General features: G+C 39.4%; 1 protein-coding gene across 1 annotated transcript in view; it reads right to left on the bottom strand.

Moving 5' to 3' along the window:
- Nucleotides 1-22,449, bottom strand: part of RSKR (ribosomal protein S6 kinase related) — a 50,696-nt gene that overhangs the window by 17,336 nt on the left and 10,911 nt on the right. Inside the window, exons 3-11 of the mRNA XM_053705228.1 lie at nucleotides 5,878-5,961; nucleotides 5,726-5,794; nucleotides 5,570-5,639; nucleotides 3,982-4,089; nucleotides 3,625-3,665; nucleotides 3,500-3,527; nucleotides 3,326-3,415; nucleotides 2,146-2,234; nucleotides 1,946-2,056 (exon numbers count right to left, since the gene is read on the bottom strand). Of these exons, the coding sequence (XP_053561203.1) occupies nucleotides 1,946-2,056; nucleotides 2,146-2,234; nucleotides 3,326-3,415; nucleotides 3,500-3,527; nucleotides 3,625-3,665; nucleotides 3,982-4,089; nucleotides 5,570-5,639; nucleotides 5,726-5,794; nucleotides 5,878-5,961 (690 nt within the window). The remainder of the gene's footprint in view (nucleotides 1-1,945; nucleotides 2,057-2,145; nucleotides 2,235-3,325; nucleotides 3,416-3,499; nucleotides 3,528-3,624; nucleotides 3,666-3,981; nucleotides 4,090-5,569; nucleotides 5,640-5,725; nucleotides 5,795-5,877; nucleotides 5,962-22,449) is intronic.

The raw sequence follows: 22,449 nt of genomic DNA, 5'->3' as shown, positions 1-22,449 counted from the left end.
GCTCACATTAGGGGGTAGTTAATGTAGATGGCGGCGGGGTAGGAGCTCACATTAGGGGGTAGTTAATGTAGATGGAGGCGAGGTAGGAGCTCACATTAGGGGGTAGTTAATGTAGATGGCGGCAGGGTAGGAGCTCACATTAGGGGGTAATATAGATAATGTAGGTGGCGGCGGGGTCCGGGAGCGGCGGTTTAGGGGTTAATAACTTTATTAGGTGGCGGCGGGGTCCGGGAGTGGCGGTTTAGGGGTTAATACATTTTTTATTGTTAGGATAGTGAGGGGGGATAGCGGATAGAGGGTTAGACATGTCGGGCTATGTTTGGGAGGCGTGTTAGACAGTACGGGAGATTTAATAATTTAGTCAGGTTTTGTAGGCGCCGGCAGTTTCTAAAATATACAGTTAAGATTAAAGGGACACGAAACCCAAATTTTTTCTTTCTTGATTTAGAAAGAGCATACAATTATAAACAACTTTCTAATTTACTTCTATTATCTATTTTGCTTCATTCTCTTGATATTCTTTGCTGAAAAGCATATCTAGATATGCTTAGTAGCTGCACATAGATGCCTCCTGTGATTGGTTCACTGTGTGCATTGCTATTTCTTCATTAAAGTATATCTAAAGAATGAAGCAAATTAGGTAATAGAAGTAAATTGGAATGTTGTTTAAAATTGTATTCTCTACCTTAATCATGAAAGAAAATGTTTGGGTATAGTGTCCCTTTAATAAACAAGTGGATTTACCTACTAAAGGATACACATAAAAATATTGGGGACAGTTGAAGAATGCTCCTCCTAACATGGAAATATTTTTTACAGAAATAAATATATAAACCACAACACAGTATTGTGTAACATAACATATTTGAAAAACACAATAATAAAATAAAGAATCAAGGATATAAACAGAAAATATGAGAATCTAATGAGAGCAAATGTAGAACAGAATAGAGACACTCTGAGAGAAATATTAAAAATTATTTTCTGACATTAGGAGATAAAATTTTTTTACCCTTAGCCCCTTCCACACTGACAAGAAATGATATATACATATGGCAAAGCGGGTAACAGATACAATAAAAAAAATCTTAGAGAATCTCTAATGCCCTAAAAAGAATCCCTGCAGTAGTTCTAGACTAGACTGTATTGAATCTAAAGAAAATGTGAAAGTGCCTGTATAGAAAATTGTCCCCTGGCTATGATGTACTTTACAATATGTACCTGCTTAAAGTCTGTGGCCTATGTGAGTGCATGAAAATGCCCTCACTTACTTGAGTATGCACCCACTCCACTGAGCTTACCAGCAGTAGAAAGACTGCTCCAGTAGAGAGCCCATCCAGTGCCTTGTACATCACAAACAAGGATTACTGTAAGGAGTATCTCAATGAACCACAGGAGGAGGCTAGGGGACCAGTCCCCGCAACACCTATGGCAGGCTTGTGACTAACTCCTACACGGGAGTAATTGTGTCACTACCCTATACTCCAATTGTCCCTCTGTCTTTCTGTAGCAGCTCTCTGAGGGAAATATGGGTCTCAAATCGGTCTGAGGACCCCTCTCAATGAAGAATCTGGAGCACCTCAATTCTTCACCAACCACCTAGGAGGCAAAGATTGAACTGGCATACCAGAGAGATGGTAGGGATTCAACTCCTGGCCACTAGGGTTTTGGGAATCTTTCCCTCCTCCTAGTGGCCAAGAGTTGAATAACAGGAGTAATGGCTCGTGGATTCTCACCACCTTATGAAAGAAATATGACTATGCTATGTTTGGAATGGAAACAAAGGGACTGATATTTTCTTTGCTTGTCTATCTGCATTTTATTTCATAATATATTTGACAACAGACACATACTTTTATGGTAATACATAAAAATATATCATATTCAAGAATTTAATTGAAATTAATTAAAAAGCTATATTGGTTAAAGTATCTGTCCTCATTACCTCTTTTAGAAGGTTGGAAAATGTTTTGCTCAGGTGCTCAGGGATATCGTATGTTGCCTGGTTAACATTCTGCAGCATGCTCACATGGTCTTTCTCAGAAGCAACAGGAAACTAAAACAGAAATAACAGATTCTAAGTTTTATTTATTTGAGATTATACGCAGAGATTTGGTTATCAGTAACTGGGAAAATCTCACTCACTTCACCAGTAGAGAGTGCAAACAGCAGTACTCCTAGGGACCACCAGTCAGCTGAATGGCTGTAAGGACCTCCAGAGAGGACTTCAGGGGCTGCAATGACAAGATAAAAGATAACCGTTAAGGGGATGTTAAAGAGATACTAAACTCATTTTTTTTTCTTTAATGATTCAGATAGAGCATACAATTTTAAGCAACTTTCTAATTTACTACTATTATCTTAGGAACCAGCCCATTTTTGGTTCAGAACCTGGGTTATGCTTGCTTATTGGTGGCTAAATGTAAAAATTGCATGCTCTAGCTGAATGATGAAAGCAAAAATTTGGGTTTAGTATCCCTTTAAAAATTATACTAATGGTTCAGGGAGAGTGTGCAATTTTAAAGTTTCCAATTTACTACTGTTAGCAAATGTACTTAGTTTTTTTGGTATCCCTTGTTAAAGAGTAAACCTCAGAAGGCTCATGGGAGATCAGTAGTGTGCATGTGTCTTTGGCACTCCATGACATATTACAGGGGACAGGGAAACAAAAGTAAACTTTGAAATTCATCAGAAAAATAATGTAAAGTTGGTTTAAAAGTGTTATTGATTTGTCATTTTATTATCTATTAATTGAATCTGCAATTCTACTGTATTTATCCTCCTTTAAAGGGACATGAAACCCATCTTTTTTTCCTTCACAATTCAGATAGAGCATACAAATGTAAACAACTTTAGAGTTTACTTCTACTATCAAATGTGCTGCATTACCTTGATATCCTTTGTTTAACATAAAGCAATTCACTACTGGAAGTTAGCTGAACACATTAGTGAGCCATTGACAAGAAGCATTTATGTGCAGATACCAATCAGCAGCTAGCCTTGAGTAGTGCACTGCTGCTCCTGAGACTACCTAGGTAAGGTTTTCAGCAAAGGATACCAAGAGTCGGAAACAAATTACATAATAGAAGCAAACTGGAAAGATGCTTAAAATATCATGTTCTGTCTGGATCACGAAAGAGGAAAATTGGGTTTTATGTCCCTTTAATGATGCATCAAGTAAAAAAACAAAACAAAGAAAGTGTGTTGTAAATATCAAAATAGATAAAGGGGAACATATATATATATATATATATATATATATATAGATAGATAGATAGATAGATAGATAGATAGATAGATAGATAGATAGATAGATACAACTTACCCATATAATGTAGGGTTCCACAAATGGTATAAGCACGCTCTCCAAAAGAAAGTTGACGTGAAAGGCCAAAATCGGTAAGCTTCAAATGCCCTATAAAGATGCATCAGAATTATATAACACTGTTGTCTTTCCATCACTATAACAGATATCAACACAATGAAAATCACAATTTACCTCTCTCATCTAGAAGAATGTTTTCCATCTGCAGGATTGAAATGTTGGAATTACAAACTTGATTGTTGCAGTATTTCAGTACAGATATATTTAAGAGTTATTCTGTAAGCGAGATGCCCTCTTACCTTCACATCACGGTGTATAATGCCTACATCATGGAGATATACTGTGGGAATAAAGTAGGATCACATGTAAACCACATCCCAAGTTTTGAAATGTATATAATTACACTTTTCTCAAGTTCACTGATGATGGTATATGAAGTCAGCAGCAACAGATATAGATACAACTGTTCACTGTGATTTTTTATTTTATCTCTGAAAAGAACGTACATTCCCCCAAGTGCTTTTCTTGCAGTTCCTCTCTCTACCCCTGTGCATAGACCTAATATTACTTTATTGTCTCCCAGCTTCACCCCTATCTGTATCTATTATTGTGTAATTACTGGTCCCACCTCTCAGATCACAAAGAAAGGAACTTACCTAACACAGAAACCATCTCTGCTGCAAATAATCGTACTGTGTTTTCTTCAATACACTTTACAGAAGTCCATAATGTATAGAGGTCTCCAAAACTACAGTAAGAACACACTAAAAGAGAACAGAAAAAACACTTATTTATATTTTGTAATTGCATGTTTTAGCTAATACATTTTTACTTGTGAAACAATTCATTATTATTTTTTTACAACAAACACTTCTATTTACTTGATAAAAACTTTGATGTGAAGCAAAAGACAGAAATAAAAGGAAACATATGGGAATGGAAATTTCAAGTAGTGAGTATGTTTGGCACTTTCAATTTATATAGATAGACAGACAGACATATATACATTTATACAGTGGTGGGATTCAGAAATGTTAGGAAAGTGTTATCTAACAGATTCTCTACTGCCTCTTGTGTGTAAGTGTATGTGTTTGTGGGTATGTGTGTAAGTATATGTGTTTGTGGGTATGTGTGTAAGTGTATGTGTTTGTGGGTATGTGTAAAGTATATGTGTGGGTATGTGTGTAAGTATATGTGTTTGTGGGTATGTGTGTAAGTATATGTGTTTGTGGGTATGTGTGTGTAAGTGTATGTGTTTGTGGGTATGTGTGTAAGTATATGTGTTTGTGGGTATGTGTGTAAGTATATGTGTTTGTGGGTATGTGTGTAAGTGTATGTGTTTGTGGGTATGTGTGTAAGTATATGTGTTTGTGGGTATGTGTGTGTAAGTGTATGTGTTTGTGGGTATGTGTGTAAGTATATGTGTTTGTGGGTATGTGTGTAAGTATATGTGTTTGTGGGTATGTGTGTAAGTATATGTGTTTGTGGGTATGTGTGTGTATGTGTGTGTAAGTGTGTGTGTGTAAGTGTATGTGTTTGTGGGTATGTGTGTAAGTATATGTGTTTGTGGGTATGTGTGTGTAAGTGTATGTGTGTGTAAGTGTGTGTAAGTATATGTGTTTGTGGGTATGTGTATGTAAGTATATGTGTGTGTAAGTATATGTGTTTGTGGGTATGTGTGTGTAAGTATATGTGTTTGTGGGTATGTGTGTGTAAGTGTATGTGTGTGTAAGTATATGTGTTTGTGGGTATGTGTGTGTAAGTGTATGTGTGTGTAAGTGTGTGTAAGTATTTGTATTTGTGGGTATGTGTGTGTTGTCATGTGTGTGTGGGGGTGTGTGTTTGTGTTGTGTGTATATATATATATATATATATATATATATATATACTTGCTGTCTAGCTAAAATATATTATTATTTTGAAATTAAGGAAGTATTCTGGATCTTGTAATTGACTCTGCTTTGTTTTCTGTGTAGACTATATAGCTACTGACACAGTCAATATAGACTGTGAGCTCTCCGGAGCAGGGCCCTCTTCCTCCTGTACTAGATTTGTTTAGTTTTGTTATGTTTTGTATTTTATCACAAATCCTTGTCATTGTATACCCCTATCATTGTACCCAGCGCTACGGAATGTGGCTGCGCTATACAAATAAATGATAATAATAATAACAGTGAAACAATAAGACTGAGACAATAGGGAAGCTAAACTAGCCATAGGGCCAGATGCCTGTGCGTGACTCACTGATAAAGAGATGCTGCTGTCCCTGCCAGCTTTCCCCTAAGCACTGAATAAAAGGATGCTTGACCTGCCTCTGGGAGGAAAGAAACAAAGTGTCAGTTAAATGTGATGAGTTATTTATATAAAACAAATGCACTAGAATCACGGATGGGCACCTACCTGTATGGTTACCTCTTCCTTGCATTGCTTTACTGTATTACGTCGCAGAACCTCTCCTTTGGGTAGCACCTGAAACAGACCATAACTTTGTTGATAAATTTCACATAAGTGTGTCTGTTAGATCAGACTATTATAAAACAGGCATCACTGACCTTCAGTGCAAACACCTTCTCTTGTGTACTGTCCAGAACTTTCAGCACTGGCCCAATGGATCCTTTAGCAACACATCCTAATATCTAGGACAGAAACAAAATGTTATGCCATTAATAGCTGTTTCTTACTTCACATTAACTTGTGTGTAAATTCATTCAAGCAAGTGATGAATACTGCTGTTTCAGTGAAATAGAAGTAAGGATCCACAAATGGTTTATTATTGTTAGCTTTATTTTTATTGTGCCAACAGAATCTGCAGGTACAATAAATACAAGCAAGACAGACTGGGACTGAAGGGTTACAGGGTCATGCTTCTTTAAGTGTTTGTATCTGTAATGTGGTTACTTACAAACAGATATGTAGAGTGTCTGGTCTGTTTATTAATAAGGTTGTCACGTCTCCCCTGTATTCATAAAAACGTGTAAAATTCTGAGTATTTGATTCAATAAAGTTAAAGGGGTAGTACTGCATGTATTCCTGATGCAGACAGACAATAAGCACAAGCATCTGTATATAACATTGTTTAGATTGAAGCCCGTGTATATAACTATTTGCACAGAACACTATCTTTATTCATGGTATTTATAACCTCAGTTGCAATTATAAATTGCTGGGTTACATTTAATGAACACAAACATTAGGAGCATACCTGTGTGTGCTGTTCCCACTACACTATAATGTTGCCTTGCCACTGCAAGACCCACCCAAAGGTCCCACACCCAAAAGCAAACCCTACCTACTGTTATCACCCCACCTACAGAGCCCCCTAACCTCAATATAGTCAACTACATGAATCCTCAGCATTGTCTTTTTCCATTGAAGCTAATGTTTCTCATCTTCTCTCATATTAAAGGAGATCATTTTTTCTGTGATTGAAATCTAGCTTGACGTTAACTATGTGTTTAACTTGATTGTATCAGCCAATAGGATTTTTTCACCTTTAATTACGATTGGCTGATAGAATTCTATCAGCAAATCGGAATTCAAGGGACGCCATCTTGGATGACTTCCCTTAAAGGAACCTTCATTTTTCGTAAGCCGTTGATTGAAGAAGATGCTCTGCGCCGGATGTCTTGAAGATGGAGCCGCTTCGCGCCGGATGGATGAAGATAGAAGATGCTGTCTGGATGAAGACTTCTTGTCGCCTGGAGGACCACTTCTTGCCGCTTGGATGAAGACTTCTCCCGGCTTTGTTGAGGACTTCTTGCCGCTTGGATGAAGACTTCTCCCCGATTCGTTGAGGATGGATGTCGGGTCTTCAAAAACTGTAAGTGGATCTTCAGGGGTTAGCGTTAGGTTTTTTTAAGGGTTTATTGGGTGGGTTTTATTTTTAGCTTAGGGTTTGGGTGGAAAAAGAGCTAAATGCCCTTTTAAGGGCAATGCCCATACAAATGCCCTTTTCAGGACTATGGGGAGCTTAGGTTTTTTTAGTTAGGATTTTATTTGGGGGGTTTTGTTGTGTGGGTGGGGGGTGTTTGTATTTGTTTTTTTACAGGTAAAAGAGCTAATTTCTTTGGGGCAATGCCCCGCAAAAGGCCCTTTTAAGGGATATTGGCAGTTTAGTTTAGGCTAGGATTTTTTTTATTTTGGGGGGGGATTTTTTATTTTGATAGGGCTATTAGATTAGGTGTAATTAGTTTAAATATTTGATCATTTCTTTTTTATTTTGTGTAATTTAGTGTTTGTTTGTTTTTCTAATTTAGTTAATTGTATTTAATAAATGTAATTTATTTAATTTAGTTAATTTATTTAATTATAGTGTAAGGTTAGGTGTTAGTGTAACTCAGGTTAGGTTTTATTTTACAGGTAAATTTGTATTTATTTTAGCTAGGTAGTTAGTAAATAGTTAATAACTATTTACTAACTAGTCTACCTAGTTAAAATAAATACAAACTTAGCTGTGAAATAAAAATAAAACCTAAGCTAGCTACAATGTAACTATTAGTTATATTGTAGCTAGCTTAGGGTTTATTTTACAGGTAAGTATTTAGTTTTAAATAGGAATTGTTTAGTTATTAATAGTTGGTGTTATTTAGATTTATTTTAATTAAATTAAAGTTAGTGGGTGTTAGGTTTAGACTTAGGGTTAGGGGTTAATAACTTTAGTACAGTGGCGGCAACGTTGGGGGCGGAAGATTTGGGGTTGATAAATGTAGGTAGGTGGCGGCGATGTTAGGGGCGGCAGATTAGGGGTTAACAAGTGTAATGTAGGTGGCGGCGGTGTCGGGGCGGCAGATTAGGGGTTAATAACTAATGTAGGTGGCGGCAACATTGGGGTGGCAAATTAGGGGTTAATAAGTATAATGTAGGTGGTGGCGATGTCGGGGCGGCAGCTTAAGGGTTAATAATATTTAACTAGTGTTTGCGATGCGGGAGTGTGGCGGTTTAGGGGTTAATATGTTTATTATAGTGTCGGCGATGTCCGGAGCGGCAGATTAGGGGTTATTAATTTTATTTTAGTGTTTGCAATGCAGGAGGGCCTCGGTTTAGGGGTTAATAGGTAGTTTATGGGTGTTAGTGTACTTTTTAGCACTTTAGTTATGAGTTTTATGGTACAGCTTTGTAGCATAAAACTCATAACTACTGACTTTCAGTTTACGGTACGGATCTTGTAGTTATAGGCTGTACCGATCACTTTTTGGCCGGACAGGCAAACTCGTAATACCGACGCAAAGGAAGTCCCATTGAAAAAGGACTTTTTAAAAGCTGCGGTAGTTACGTTGCTTTACGGCCAAAAAAGTGTGTGGTGCCCCTAAACCTGAAAAACTCGTAATACCAGCAGTAGTGAAAAAGAGCCTTAACGCTGCTTTTTCACTCATACCACAAAACTCATAATCTAGCCGATAGTTTTTATATTTTTAGTATTAAAAAATGATTTTATATGATATATAAATTATTAGTGGTTTTCATATTAAATCCACAAGTTAAAGTGAGCTGTGATATCTCTCAGGAAATGTATGGGGGCAGGGAGTCTTGCATCTTGCCTGGTATATTGTGACATTTAGCTGGCATTCATGGGAGTAGGGGAACTGATTGGACAGTTTTAATATGGTATATGATGAGTGGCATAAATTATGGAAGGAAGTCATGTGGCATAAAACTGTAATAAGTGGTTGTAAAAGGCCCTTAATCTTAATCAAATGTAGTGTATTACTGGCCCACAGTAAGTAGGAGCAGGGGGCCACTCCATCTTGTCAAGTACAACTGGCATATAATATTAATAAAACATTTTATTCAACTATTATATATTTAACTCATGTAAAAGTCACGTGGAAGTGTGTATGTGTGTGTATCTGAGTCACTTGTGTGTGTGCTTGTCTGTATATATTTGTGGATTAACCATCCTCTTAGTGTGTATTCCTGTGGGTGCTTGTGTATGTGTAAGTGAGGATGTATGTGGCTTCTTGTCTGTGCTTTTTGGGTGCCTGTTTGTATGTATGTGGTGCCTGGTTTTGTGTATGTTGGTTTCTATGTGTATATGGTATCTGATGGTGCTTGCGTGCTGTGCGTGTCTGTGTGTATCTCAGTGGCGTATTTAAGTTTTGTGCTGCCCTAGGCACTCAAAATTCTGCTGTCCCCCTCCCCTCACCCCCCTAGGCTTTAGTCCTTTTTTGGTCATAATAATTTTTAGTCAGGGTGTAATGTGACCTCTCTTTATTTTATTTTTTTATGGCCAAAGGAAATGTTCATAAGGGCTTCATATTATATATATATATATATATATATATATATATTTATTTATTTATTTATATTGACACATTATATATATATTTTTTTCTCTTGTAAGGTGTATCCAGTCCACGGGTTCATCCATTACTTGTGGGATATTCTCCTTCCCAACAGGAAGTTGCAAGAGGACACCCACAGCAGAGCTGTCTATATAGCTTCTCCCCTAACTGCCACCCCCAGTCATTCTCTTGCAACTCTCGACAAGAAAGGAAGTATCAAGAGATATGTGGTGACTTAGTGTAGTTTTACCTTCAATCAAGAGTTTGTTATTTTTAAACGGTACCGGCGTTGTACTGTTTTTCTCTCAGGCAGAAATTAGAAGAAGAATTCTGCCTGGAGATTTGATGATCTTAGCGGTTTGTAACTAAGGTCCATTGCTGTTCTCACACATAACTGATTAATATGGGAAAACTTCAGTTGGGGGAGCGGCCTGCAGATTACCTGCTTTGAGGTATGTTCAGTATTTTTATTTCTAGAGAGAGGAATAAGTTCTAGAAAATGCTGACAGAGCCTTGTGTATTTGAGGTAAGCCTGATGCAGTGATTTAATAGCGACTGGGATCATGCTTACATAACAGGGTAATACTCATGTTAATATTCATATTGCTTAGTGAAAAAACGTTTACATGATTTCAAATAAATAGGACGTTTTTTCTCTGAGGGAGATAAGTCTTTATTTGGGGCCTAGTTTCCACATGGCTAGTCAGATACTCCTAGGAGTATTTTCTTAAGGCCCCGCTGACATCCAGTACATGGTGGGAGGGGCCTATTTTAGCACTCTAACTGCGCAGTTTTAATACAGACTGAGACATCCAGCTTCCCTAGAGGAGTCCTCTGGCATCTGAGAACCTTTTCAAAGGGGTTATTTCTGCACAAAATCATATTTAAGGGCCGGTAGGAGCCTCAGCAGAGCTGTGGCATGGTGCTCAATTGATTTTTAACGTTTTTTTAACGTTTTTCAATCCGGTTTGGGGCCTAAGGGGTTAATTATCCATTTGCAAGTGGGTGCAATGCTGCTTTAGTCCCTTATTTACACTGTAAAAATTTCAAAGATTTTACTGTATTTTTTCACTGTTTTGCAGTTTAAGTGCTAGTTTTTTTCTCTTAAAGGCACAGTAACGTTTTTGTTTAATTGCTGTTTCACCTTTATTAAAGTATTTTCCAAGCTTGCTTGTCTCATTACTAGTCTGTTAAACATGTCTGACATAGAGGAAACTCCTTGTTCAATATGTTTGGAAGCCATTGTGGAACCCTCTCTTAGAATGTGTACCAAATGTACTGATATTGCTATAAACTATAAAGACCATATTATGGCACTTAAAGATTTATCTCCAGGGGATTCTCTGACTGAAAAGAGGGAGATTATGCCATCTAACTCTCCCCATGTGTCAGAACCTATAACTCCCGCTCAAGTGACGCCAAGTACATCTAGCGCGTCTAATTCTTTTACCTTACAGGACATGGCGGCAGTTATGAATGCTACCCTCACAGAGGTATTCTCCAAACTGCCAGGGCTACAAGGAAAGCGAGACAGCTCTGGGGCTAGAATTAATACAGAGCTTTCTGACGCTTTATTGCCTGTGTCCGATATACCCTCACAATGCTCAGAAGCTGAAGCAGGTGAGCTTCTATCTGTAGGTGACATTTCAGACTCAGGGAAGGCATTACTTCAGTCTGATTCTGAGATGACAGCGTTTAAATTTAAGCTTGAACACCTCCGCTTATTGTTTAGAGGGGTTTTAGCGACTCTGGATGACTGTGACCCCATTGTGGTTCCAGAGAAATTGTGTAAAATGGACAAATACTTTGCAGTACCTGTTTACACCAATGTTTTTCCAGTCCCTAAGAGGTTTTCGGAAATTATTACTAAGGAATGGGATAGACCAGGTGTGCCGTTCTCTCCCCCTCCTGCTTTTAAAAAGATGTTTCCCATAGATGCCACCATACGGGACTCGTGACAAGACAGTTCCTAAAGTGGAGGGAGCAGTCTCCACCCTAGCTAACCGTACAACTATCCCTGTCGAGGACAGTTGTGCTTTCCTAGATCCTATGGATAAAAAATTGGAGGGTCTCCTTAAGAAAATTTTTATACATCAAGGTTTTATTTTCCAGCCTCTTGAATGCATTGCCCCAGTTACTGCTGCAGCGGCTTTTTGGTTTGAGTCTCTTGAGGAGGCTCTACAGGTGGAGACCCCGTTAGACGACATTCTAGACAGGATTAAAGCTCTTAAGTTAGCTAACTTCTTTATTTCTGACGCCATTTTTCATTTAGCCAAGCTAACGGCTAAGAATTCAGGTTTTGCCATTTTGGCGCGCAGGGCGCTATGGCTTATGTCCTGGTCAGCAGACGTTACTTCAAAGTCTAAGCTTCTTAACATCCCCTTCAAGGGACAGACCCTATTCGGGCCCGGTCTGAAGGAGATCATTTCTGATATTACTGGAGGAAAAGGTCACACCCTTCCTCAGGATAGGTCCAATAAGTTAAGGACCAAACAGAATAATTTTCGTTCCTTTCGAAACTTCAAGAGTGGGGCAGCTTCAGTTTCCTCTAATGCAAAACAAGAGGGAAATTTCGCCCAGTCCAAACCAGTCTGGGGACCTAACCAGGCTTGGAATAAGGGGAAGAAGGCCAAGAAACCTTCGGCTGCCTCTAAGACAGCATGAAGGAGTAGCCCCCGATCCGGGACCGGATCTAGTGGGGGGCAGACTCTCTCTCTTCGCCCAGGCTTGGGCAAGAGACGTCCAGGATCCCTGGGCATTAGAGATTGTTTCCCAGGGATATCTTCTGGACTTCAAAGCTTTATCTCCAAAGGGGAGATTTCATCTCTCACAATTATCTGTAAACCAGATAAAGAGAGAGGCATTCTTACGTTGTGTTCAAGACCTGCTGGTTATGGGAGTGATCCACCCAGTTCCAAAGCAGGAACAGGGGCAGGGCTTCTATTCAAATCTGTTTATAGTTCCCAAAAAAGAGGGAACTTTCAGACCAATCTTGGATCTCAAGATCCTAAACAAATTTCTCAGGGTCCCATCCTTCAAGATGGAGACTATCCGAACCATCCTCCCTATGATCCAGGAGGGTCAATATATGACTACCGTGGACTTAAAGGATGCTTATCTCCACATTCCGATTCACAGAGATCATCATCAGTTCCTCAGGTTCGCCTTCTTAGACAGGCATTACCAGTTTGTGGCTCTTCCCTTCGGGTTAGCCACGGCACCAAGAATCTTTACGAAGGTTCTAGGGTCCCTACTGGCGGTTCTAAGGCCACAGGGCATAGCAGTGGCTCCTTACCTAGACGACATTCTGATACAGGCGTCGACTTTTCAAATCGCCAAGTCCCATACGGACATTGTTCTGGCCTTTCTGAGGTCTCATGGGTGGAAGGTGAACGAAGAAAAGAGTTCTCTCTCCCCTCTCACAAGAGTTTCCTTCCTAGGAACAGATAGATTCAGTACAAATTAAAAAATTTCTGACAGAAGTCAGGTTATCAAAGCTTCTAACTTCCTGCCGTGCTCTTCATTCCACTTCTCGGCCGTCAGTGGCTCAGTGTATGGAAGTAATCAGCCTAATGGTAGCAGCAATGGACATAGTTCCTTTTGCAGGGTTTGTGGACTCAGGAGGAAGCTCTCCTTCCGATAAACATTCTGGAACTGAGAGCGATATTCAATGATCTTCAGGCTTGGCCTCAACTAGCTGCGGTCAGGTTCATCAGATTTCAGTCGGACAATATCACGACTGTAGCCTATATCAACCATCAGGGGGGGACAAGAAGCCCCCTGGCAATGTTGGAGGTTTCAAAGATAATTCTATGGGCAGAGGTTCACTCTTGCCATCTCTCAGCTATCCATATCCCAGGAGTAGAGGACTGGGAGGCGGATTTTCTAAATCGGCATACTTTTCATCCAGGGGAGTGGGAGCTCCATCCGGAGGTATTTGCCCAGCTGATTCAACTATGGGGCAAACCAGAAGTGGATCTGATGGCATCTCGTCAGAACGCCAAGCTTCCCTGTTACGGGTCCAGGTCAAGGGATCCCCAGGCAGCGCTGATAGATGCTCTAGCAGTGCCCTGGTCCTTCAGCCTGGCTTATGTGTTCCCACCATTTCCTCTCCTCCCTCGTCTGATTGCCAAGATCAAGCAGGAGAGAGCTTCGGTGATTTTGATAGCACCTGCGTGGCCATGCAGGACTTGCCGCTGAGGCAGGACCTTCTACTCCAAGGTCCATTCAAACATCCAAATCTAATTTCTCTGCGGCTGACTGCTTGGAGATTGAACGCTTGATTTTATCAAAACGTGGTTTCTCTGAGTCGGTCATTGATACCTTAATTCAGGCTCGAAAGCCTGTCACAAGGAAAATCTATCATAAGATATGGTGTAAATATCTTCATTGGTGTGAATCCAAGGGTTACTCATGGAGTAAAGTCAGGATTCCTAGGATATTATCTTTTCTCCAAGAAGGATTGGAGAAGGGTTTGTCAGCTAGTTCCTTAAAGGGACAGATTTCGGCTCTGTCTATTCTTCTGCATAAGCGTCTGGCAGATGTTCCAGACGTTCAGGCGTTTTGTCAGGCTTTAGTTAGAATCAAGCCTGTGTTTAAACCTGTTGCTCGCCATGGAGTTTAAATTTAGTTATTAAAGTTCTTCAAGGGGTTCCGTTTGAACCTCTGCATTCCATAGATATCAAGCTTTTATCTTGGAAAGTTCTGTTTTTGGTAGCTATCTCTTCGGCTCGAAGAGTTTCAGAGTTATCTGCCTTACAGTGTGATTCCCCTTATCTGATATTCCATACAGATAAGGTAGTGTTGCGTACCAAACCTGGATTTCTTCCTAAGGTGGTATCTAATAAGAATATCAATCAGGAGATTGTAGTTTTATTTACAAGCTACTAAGGATTTTCGTCAAACATCTGCATTGTTTGTTGTCTACTCTGGACAGAGGAGAGGCCAAAAGGCTTCGGCATCTTCTCTTTCTTTTTGGCTGAGAAGCATAATCCGTTTAGTTTATGAGACTGCTGGCCAGCAGCCTCCTGAAAGAATTACAGCTCATTCCACTAGAGCGGTAGCTTCCACATGGGCTTTTAAAAATGAGGCCTCTGTTGAACAGATTTGTAATGCGGCGACTTGGTCTTCGCTTCATACTTTATCTAAATTCTACAAATTTGATACTTTTGCTTCCTCGGAGGCTATTTTTGGGAGAAAGGTCTTGCAGGCAGTGGTGCCCTCCGTTTAAGTTCCTGCCTTGTCCCTCCCTTCATCCGTGTCCTAAAGCTTTGGTATTGGTATCCCACAAGTAATGGATGAACCCGTGGACTGGATACACCTTACAAGAGAAAACAAAATTTATGCTTACCTGATAAATTTCTTTCTCTTGTGGTGTATCCAGTCCACTGCCCGCCATGTCATTTTAAGGCAGGTGTTTTTTATTTTTAAACTACAGTCACCACTGCACCCTATAGTTTCTCCTTTTTCTTGCTTGTCTTCGGTCGAATGACTTGGGGTGGCAGTTAGGGGAGGAGCTATATAGACAGCTCTGCTGTGGGTGTCCTCTTGCAACTTCCTGTTGGGAAGGAGAATATCCCACAAGTAATGGATGAACCCATGGACTGGATACACCACAAGAGAAAGAAATTTATCAGTCAAGCATAAATTTTGTTATATACACATATACACAGGGGCGAAACTACAGGGGGTGCAGAGGTCACAATTGCGACTGCCCCCCAAGTGGCCTGCACTGATATCATGTGAGTGTGACATGATGCTTCACTGGTGTCTATGACTACAGGGGTTAGTGTTTCTTTTTTACCCATTGGGTTTATGTGTGTATTTATGCATGTATGTGTATGTGTGTGTGTGTGTGTGTGTATGTATGTATGTGACTGGGTGTGAATGTTTGTGGAACCAGCAAATTACAGACCTTGTTACCACAGCATGGGGGGGAGGGGGTAAACAGTGTCACTATACAGTACCACTATATACAGTACGGGGGGGCTGGACCATGTCACAGACTACTGTGGTCACTTTATAAAGTACTGGGGCGGGTAGGGTCAAGCCAGCCAACTCACCGACAGATTACAGACTGTGTCACTGACTCACTATTTACAGTACTGGTGGGTTAAACAGTGTCACTATATACAGTAATAGGGGGTCAGACCATCTCACAGACTGTGGGCACAGGGTACCTCCTTTTGCAGACATGAAATCTGATTCACATTTGTGTTAAATATATATAAAAAAAAAAGATATGTATCAAATTCACTTTTTGGTGGGGGGCCCTTCCCAGAGTCATGCACCTGGGCCCTGTGGTTTCTAGTTACGCTTCTGTATATACACACACATATATATATAGTGTGTCTCCTACTCGCTCATGCTATATATTTGTTGGGCTGGCTATACACATGTGGTATGGGATCTCCTGATGACATCACTGCTCATGTGAAAGCTGTGCCGAGCATTTTAAAAGCTTGTGCCTTGTTCCAAGCAGTTGCGAGTCCCGGGAGCAATGAGGCATGACAATGGACAGTCCTAACATGTTGACTGCACACACTCCCACCCCCGGCAGACAAAATATGCAAATGAGCTGTGATGTCTGCAATGAGCTCCGTAACAGCACTGAAGCTGTATCTCTGCCAGCATCTCACTCACAGCAGTGTTTTCAAATTAGATCTCTTCTGCTAGTGCTCTGCTGTGCTGTGCTGTGTATTGCAGTCTGTAACTGTTTATTTGCAAGATATGAATAGCAGGTAATAGCTCATTACGGACAGCTCATTAGCATATTTTATCTGGCAGGGGTGTGTGCTTTACATGTTCGCACTGCTCTTTTAAAAGGGCGTCCCAGCAAAATCTTCTGGACATTCAGTAATATGGAAGTTTTAGACACTGCTTTATTTGAATAAGGAACACCGCTCCTATTGAGGCTCCCCAATCTGCCGCCCTAGGCCCATGCCTTGTCTGCCTAGGTGATAATATGCCCCTGGTGTATCTGTTTGTATGTGTCTGTGTGAGTCTTCTTGTATATCTGAGTGTATATTTCTGTGTGTGATTCTGTATGTGTCTGTTTATGTGTGTGTCACTGTGTGTGTGTGTCTGTATGTGTTATTACCTCTGTATGTCTGAGTGTGTTTCTATGTGTATGTGAATCTATGTTTGTGAGTATGTGTTTCTATGTATGTGTGGGGGGTCCTGATTAATGGTTTTGTAAGGGGCTGTACAAGGATTTCAGTAGTATGTTAGGACTGTACATGTATGTCAGCAGTTTTCTGGAAATGTACATGTCAGCAGTATGCTAGGGCTGTACATGGATGTTAGTAAAATAAATATATATATATATATATTTTTTCCCATTAAAATTCTGTTTTTATAGCCTTATTTTTATAATTTCTTAGGTGCTTTGCTTCCCTTGTATTTAAACTATTAGATATAGAATTTCTGTTTTTAGTACTTAGGCCACTGAATTGTACTTGCCCCATTGTTCCAAAATTGCCAGTCCTGCATTTTTTTATGCATTAGTTGCATAAGGGAGTTTCTGGTTTTAACATGTGGTCAGATTGGAAGCCTTATTTGTGTGCTTGGGCCAGAATTCAGTCTACACCAAAATCGCTATTATTTAAAAAGATAGATAATGCCTTTACAACCTATTCCCCAGCTTTGCACAATTAACATTGTTATATTAATATACGTTATAACTGTTTAATTTAATTTCTGACTGTTAAAGCCACTATAGACAGCCTCTTATCACATGCTTTTTTATTAGCTTTTTCACAAAGAGACTGCTTATTTATGTGTGTCATATAGATAACATTGTGCTCTCCCCCGTGGAGTTGTGCAGGACACAGCACTAACTGGCTAAAATGCAAGTCAATAGATAATAAATAAATAGCCCTGAGATAAGGGGACTGTCTGCAGAGACTTAAATACAAGATATTAGATACAATTCTAGTCGTCATTGTGTAACCTGCTAATTTAATCGTAAATTTAAGTAACCTCTATTAGGTTCATATATGTGCTTCTTAGGCGTATCATAGCCACTGCCTCACTAGCCTCTGAGCTCACCGCACGTCACTGATATATACTGTATATATATATATATATATATATATATATATATATATATACAGTGCCCTCCACTAATATTGGCACCCTTGGTAAATATGAGCAAAGAAGACTGTGAAAAAGTGCTTTTAATGTTTAACCTTTTGCTCTTTTGTTCAAAGAACACACAAAAATACTCTGCTCTCATGGATATCAAACAATTGCAAACACAACACAGGTTTATAAAAAATAAAAAAAATATCTTTGTTCAATATATGTGTGTTACAATTATTGGCAGCCCTATGAATTCATATGTGCAAAATATATTTGAAGTATATTTCCACTGATATTTTATATTTTTTAGTATGCCTGGGTGACTAGGAACAGGAAATTGTTCAACCATGACTTCCTGTTTTACAGGGCTATAAATATGAGGTAACATATAGGCCAAATTCCCTTAGTCATTCGCCACAATGGGTAAGACCAAGGAATATAGCTGTGATGTGCTGCAAAGGTTGTTGAGCTTCCCAAAATAGGAAGTGGCTATACGAAAATAGCAAAAGCATTGCAAATGCTCATTTCCATCATCAGGGCAATAATGAAGAAGTTTCAATCAACTGGAAATGTTATAAATCCACCTAGAAGAGGACGTGTGTCTGTATTGTCTCAACGCACTCTGAAGACGATTGTTCCATTGGCCAAAATATCTCCAAGGATCACAGCTGGAGAATTGCAGAAGTTAGTTGCGTCTTGGGGCCAGAAAGTCTCCAAAACTAAAATCCCACATCATCTACATCACTACAAGTTCTTTGGAAGGGTTTCAAGAAAAAAGCCTCTACTCTTATCCAAAAAGAAACTTAAATGACTTCAATTTGCCAGATACTACTGGAACTTCAAATGGGACTAGGTTCTATTATCAGATGAAACCAAAATAGAGCTTTTTGGCAATAAACACCAGAAGTGGGTTTGGCACGCAAAGAGAGGCAGCCATGTGGAAAAGTACCTCATGCCCAAGGTTAAATATGGTAGTGGTTCTTTAATGTTTTGGGGCTGTTTTTTTGCCAGAGGACCTGGACATTTTGTAAGGCTACATGGCATCATGGACTCTATCAAATATCAACAGATATTTAATGAACACCTGATTACCTCTGTCAGAAAGCTTAACATGAGCCATGGTTGGATCTTCAAGCAGAACAATGATCCAAAACATACCTCAAATCAATTTAAAAAATGGTTTACTGACCACAAAATCAAGGTCCTGCCATGGCCATCCCATTCCCCTGACTTGAACCCCATAGAAAATCTGTGGGGTGAACTGAAGAGCAGAGTCCACCAGCATTGATCTAAAAATGTTAAGGATCTGGAGAGATTCTGTATGGAGGAATGGCCTCAGATCCCTTGTCATGTCTTCTCCAGCCTCATCAGGCATTATAAGAGAAGACTCAGAGCTGTTATCTTGGCAGGTAGCACAAAGTATTGACTAAAAGGGTGCCAATAATTGTGGCACACATATATTTAACAAATATATATATTTATACAGTATATATAATGGAATAAGTAGGAGGGCACTCACGGGTCTTACCAAAAATATTCCTCTTTATTTATACATTTCACAACATAGCAAAGTCGATGTTTTGGCTGTTCTAGGCAGCCTTTTTCAAGCAAATATACAATTTATGCATATAGTCAATATACAAACTGCCATATACATACCAAAAATAAGCAAAAAATGCATCCAATAAATACAAAAGAAACCCCATTGTTTTCTCCCCTTAAAAATAATCACCTTCATTTATGTGTTAATCTTATACTGTAAAAAATGAAAGGTAATTGGAAATCAATTGGTCAGACCTTATCTGTCCGTCTAAAGGTCAGGAAAATAACAAACAAACTTGATGTCCATACAGCCACCAAAACCAATTACTTAGGTGAGACCCAACCGGCCAGGACAGAACTCCGCCAAATGCTTCACCCCTCTGCAGACGGACCTTCACGATAAGCAACCAATCCCAGGGCTGCAGCAGTGACGTATCCGTGTGAATGTTGAAATCTGCCTTGGAGCTGGTACAGGCTGTGCGGACTGAGTGGAAGTGCCAACATATAAACTGTCACGCTGGTGTGGTAAATAATCCAAAGAAGAGATGGTGCACAGTTCGTATTAAAATTCAAAACTTTATTACATCTGTTAAAATCTAGGAAGAGGTGACAGCAGCAAAAATCGGGAAAGCATAGCACCCTGGCTTACGTGTTTCGGGTTACGCCGTAATCATAGCCAATGTAAGCCGTAACACGTAAGCCAGGGTGCTATATGCTTTCCCGATTTTTGCTGCTGTCATCTCTTCCTAGATTTTAATGGATGTAATAAAATCTTTTTGTAATAAAGATATATAAACCTAGTTTGTATGCATATAGATATCTAAGAACTGGCAGACAGCTATTTACATTATAAGACAAGTATTGGTTACTCAATAAATGTACACACTGTATCAGAAAATGTTACCCTCGTCGTTATCAATGTAAATGTAACACTCAAATGTCTATGATGTTGCAACCTTAAATAGCACACTATTATACACAAACTCAATGTTGTTACTCACAGTGTTAAAACCTCCAGAGGCTGTGAGAGGCCAATAGATCTCAAAAAGGCCTTAGCATAAAAACATATCGATTTAAACACCCTATACATAGTTCTAACTAGACATCCTAATATCACTCATCAATATAAATAATGCAGATAATGCAACAATTTTGCAAAATGTGCTATTGAGCAAACTGTAATATGAAGCATATAATTATTTACCTTGCTGTTATAGTGCAACGGCTAGAGACACCGTAATCCAGGATACAAGTATGCTAATGCAGGTGTGAGGCCATTTGTTAATAGACCGCATATTGATACGTCATTACGTAACATCACTGCTGATTGGACCCATGGCAGTGGGTGCGTGACGATATTGCACCAAAACATTCTACATTGGGACACAGCCCATCGTGGTTGACAGCCTTCCTTTGGATATCCAACATGGATCACACCAGCATACATGAAGGGAAAGCTACATCTTTGGTTACACAAGATTTTGATGATGATGAAGCGCTATTTGCGTATACAGATGAGGATGCTGAGCGCATTCTACAGGCATGTGATGTGGAAAAAATTGGAGAATCACCTCTTAACATATATCATAGATTGCTAAATATAAAGTGAAAAAAGTGGACTTTAATTTGCACTCAAATTATTTAGCTGATTATTATAAAAAGAAACACATTCCGTATGTTTCCGTATTAAAAATCAGCCCACCATTGGACGCAACAATGTTGAGTTTTGTAAAAAATGGTGTTACATAGCAAATAAATGTTCCCTAGATTGGGTTCTTTTGGTTATAGAGGAAGTTACTAGGTTAAATAAAATTACAAAAGGTGAAATTGAATTGTTGGAATCAGATAAAATAGTTTGCTTGTTTAATGATACAGTGAAGACTGGTTGGGAAAATTAAAAGCACAGTTGGATAAATACAAACAAGAATTAACCAGTTTCAAAAATAAAAAATTACATACTGTAGAAACTGATTACAAAGAGACACGTGTTTACCCTTGGCTAAGTGGCAAGCCCTCTTTCCATCCATTGAGTTTGTGTATAATAGTGTGCTATTTAAGGTTGCAACATCATAGACATTTGAGTGTTACATTTACATTGATAACGATCGAGGGTAACATTTTCTGATACAGGGTGTACATTTATTGAGTAACCAATAGTTGTCTTGTAATGTAAATAGCTGTCTGACAGTTTTTAGATATCTATATGCACACAAACTAGGTTTATATATCTAGAGGTTTTTATTGTTAGTATAAGATTAACACATAAATGAAGGTGATTATTTTTAAGGGGAGATAACAATGGGGGTTCTTTTGTATTTATTGGATGCATTTTTTGCTTATTTATGGTATGTATATGGCATTTTGTATATTGACTATATGCATAAATTGTATATCTGCTTATTGACATATGATATATGTTTATTGTAGATTGTCTTGAAAAAGGCTGCCTAGAACAGCTGAAACGTCGACTTTGCTATTGTAACACTCGTGGGATACTCCTCTATCAGACCAAACTTGGCCAGTAGTCTTGCAATCCTGGCGTCGAGCTGGAATGATAGGTAATATCCCAGAGCAGAGAAAGTTAGTAAGATGAGGAAGGCGGCACTCACCACAGGCAGGGCAGTCCCCAGCGGCAACAGCAGAGCAGTCCAAGGATGAACCACTAGAATGGTCAGGCAGGCAGGGTTTGGCAACAGGAAAGCAGTCCAAGGATAAACTACTAGAATGGCCAGGCAGGCAGGGTTTGGCAACAGTAAAGCAGTCCAAAAGTTTAAGGGTTAAGGCAGGTAGAGTAGTCAGGCAGGCAGGTTCAGCAACAGTAATCAATCCAGCTGTGTAAGGGTTAAGTCAGGTAGAGTAGTCAGACAGGCAGGTTCAGCAACAATATTTAATCCAGCAGTTTAAGGGTTAAGGCAGGTAGAGTAGTCAGACAGGCAGGTTCAGCAACAATAATCAATCCAGCAGTGTAAGGGTTGAGGCAGGTAGAGTAGTCAGACAGGCAGGTTCAGCAACAATATTTAATCCAGCAGTTTAAGGGTTAAGGCAGGTAGAGTAGTCAGGCAGGCAGGTTCAGCAACAATAATCAATCCAGCAGTGTAAGGGTTAAGGTAGGTAGAGTAGTCAGACAGGCAGGTTCAGCAACAATATTTAATCCAGCAGTTTAAGGGTTAAGGCAGGTAGAGTAGTCAGACAGGCAGGTTCAGCAACAATAATCAATCC

This window comes from Bombina bombina, chromosome 3 (genome assembly GCF_027579735.1).
Source record: "Bombina bombina isolate aBomBom1 chromosome 3, aBomBom1.pri, whole genome shotgun sequence".
Taxonomy (NCBI): domain Eukaryota; kingdom Metazoa; phylum Chordata; class Amphibia; order Anura; family Bombinatoridae; genus Bombina; species Bombina bombina.
This window is presented reverse-complemented; position numbering and strand designations above follow the sequence as displayed.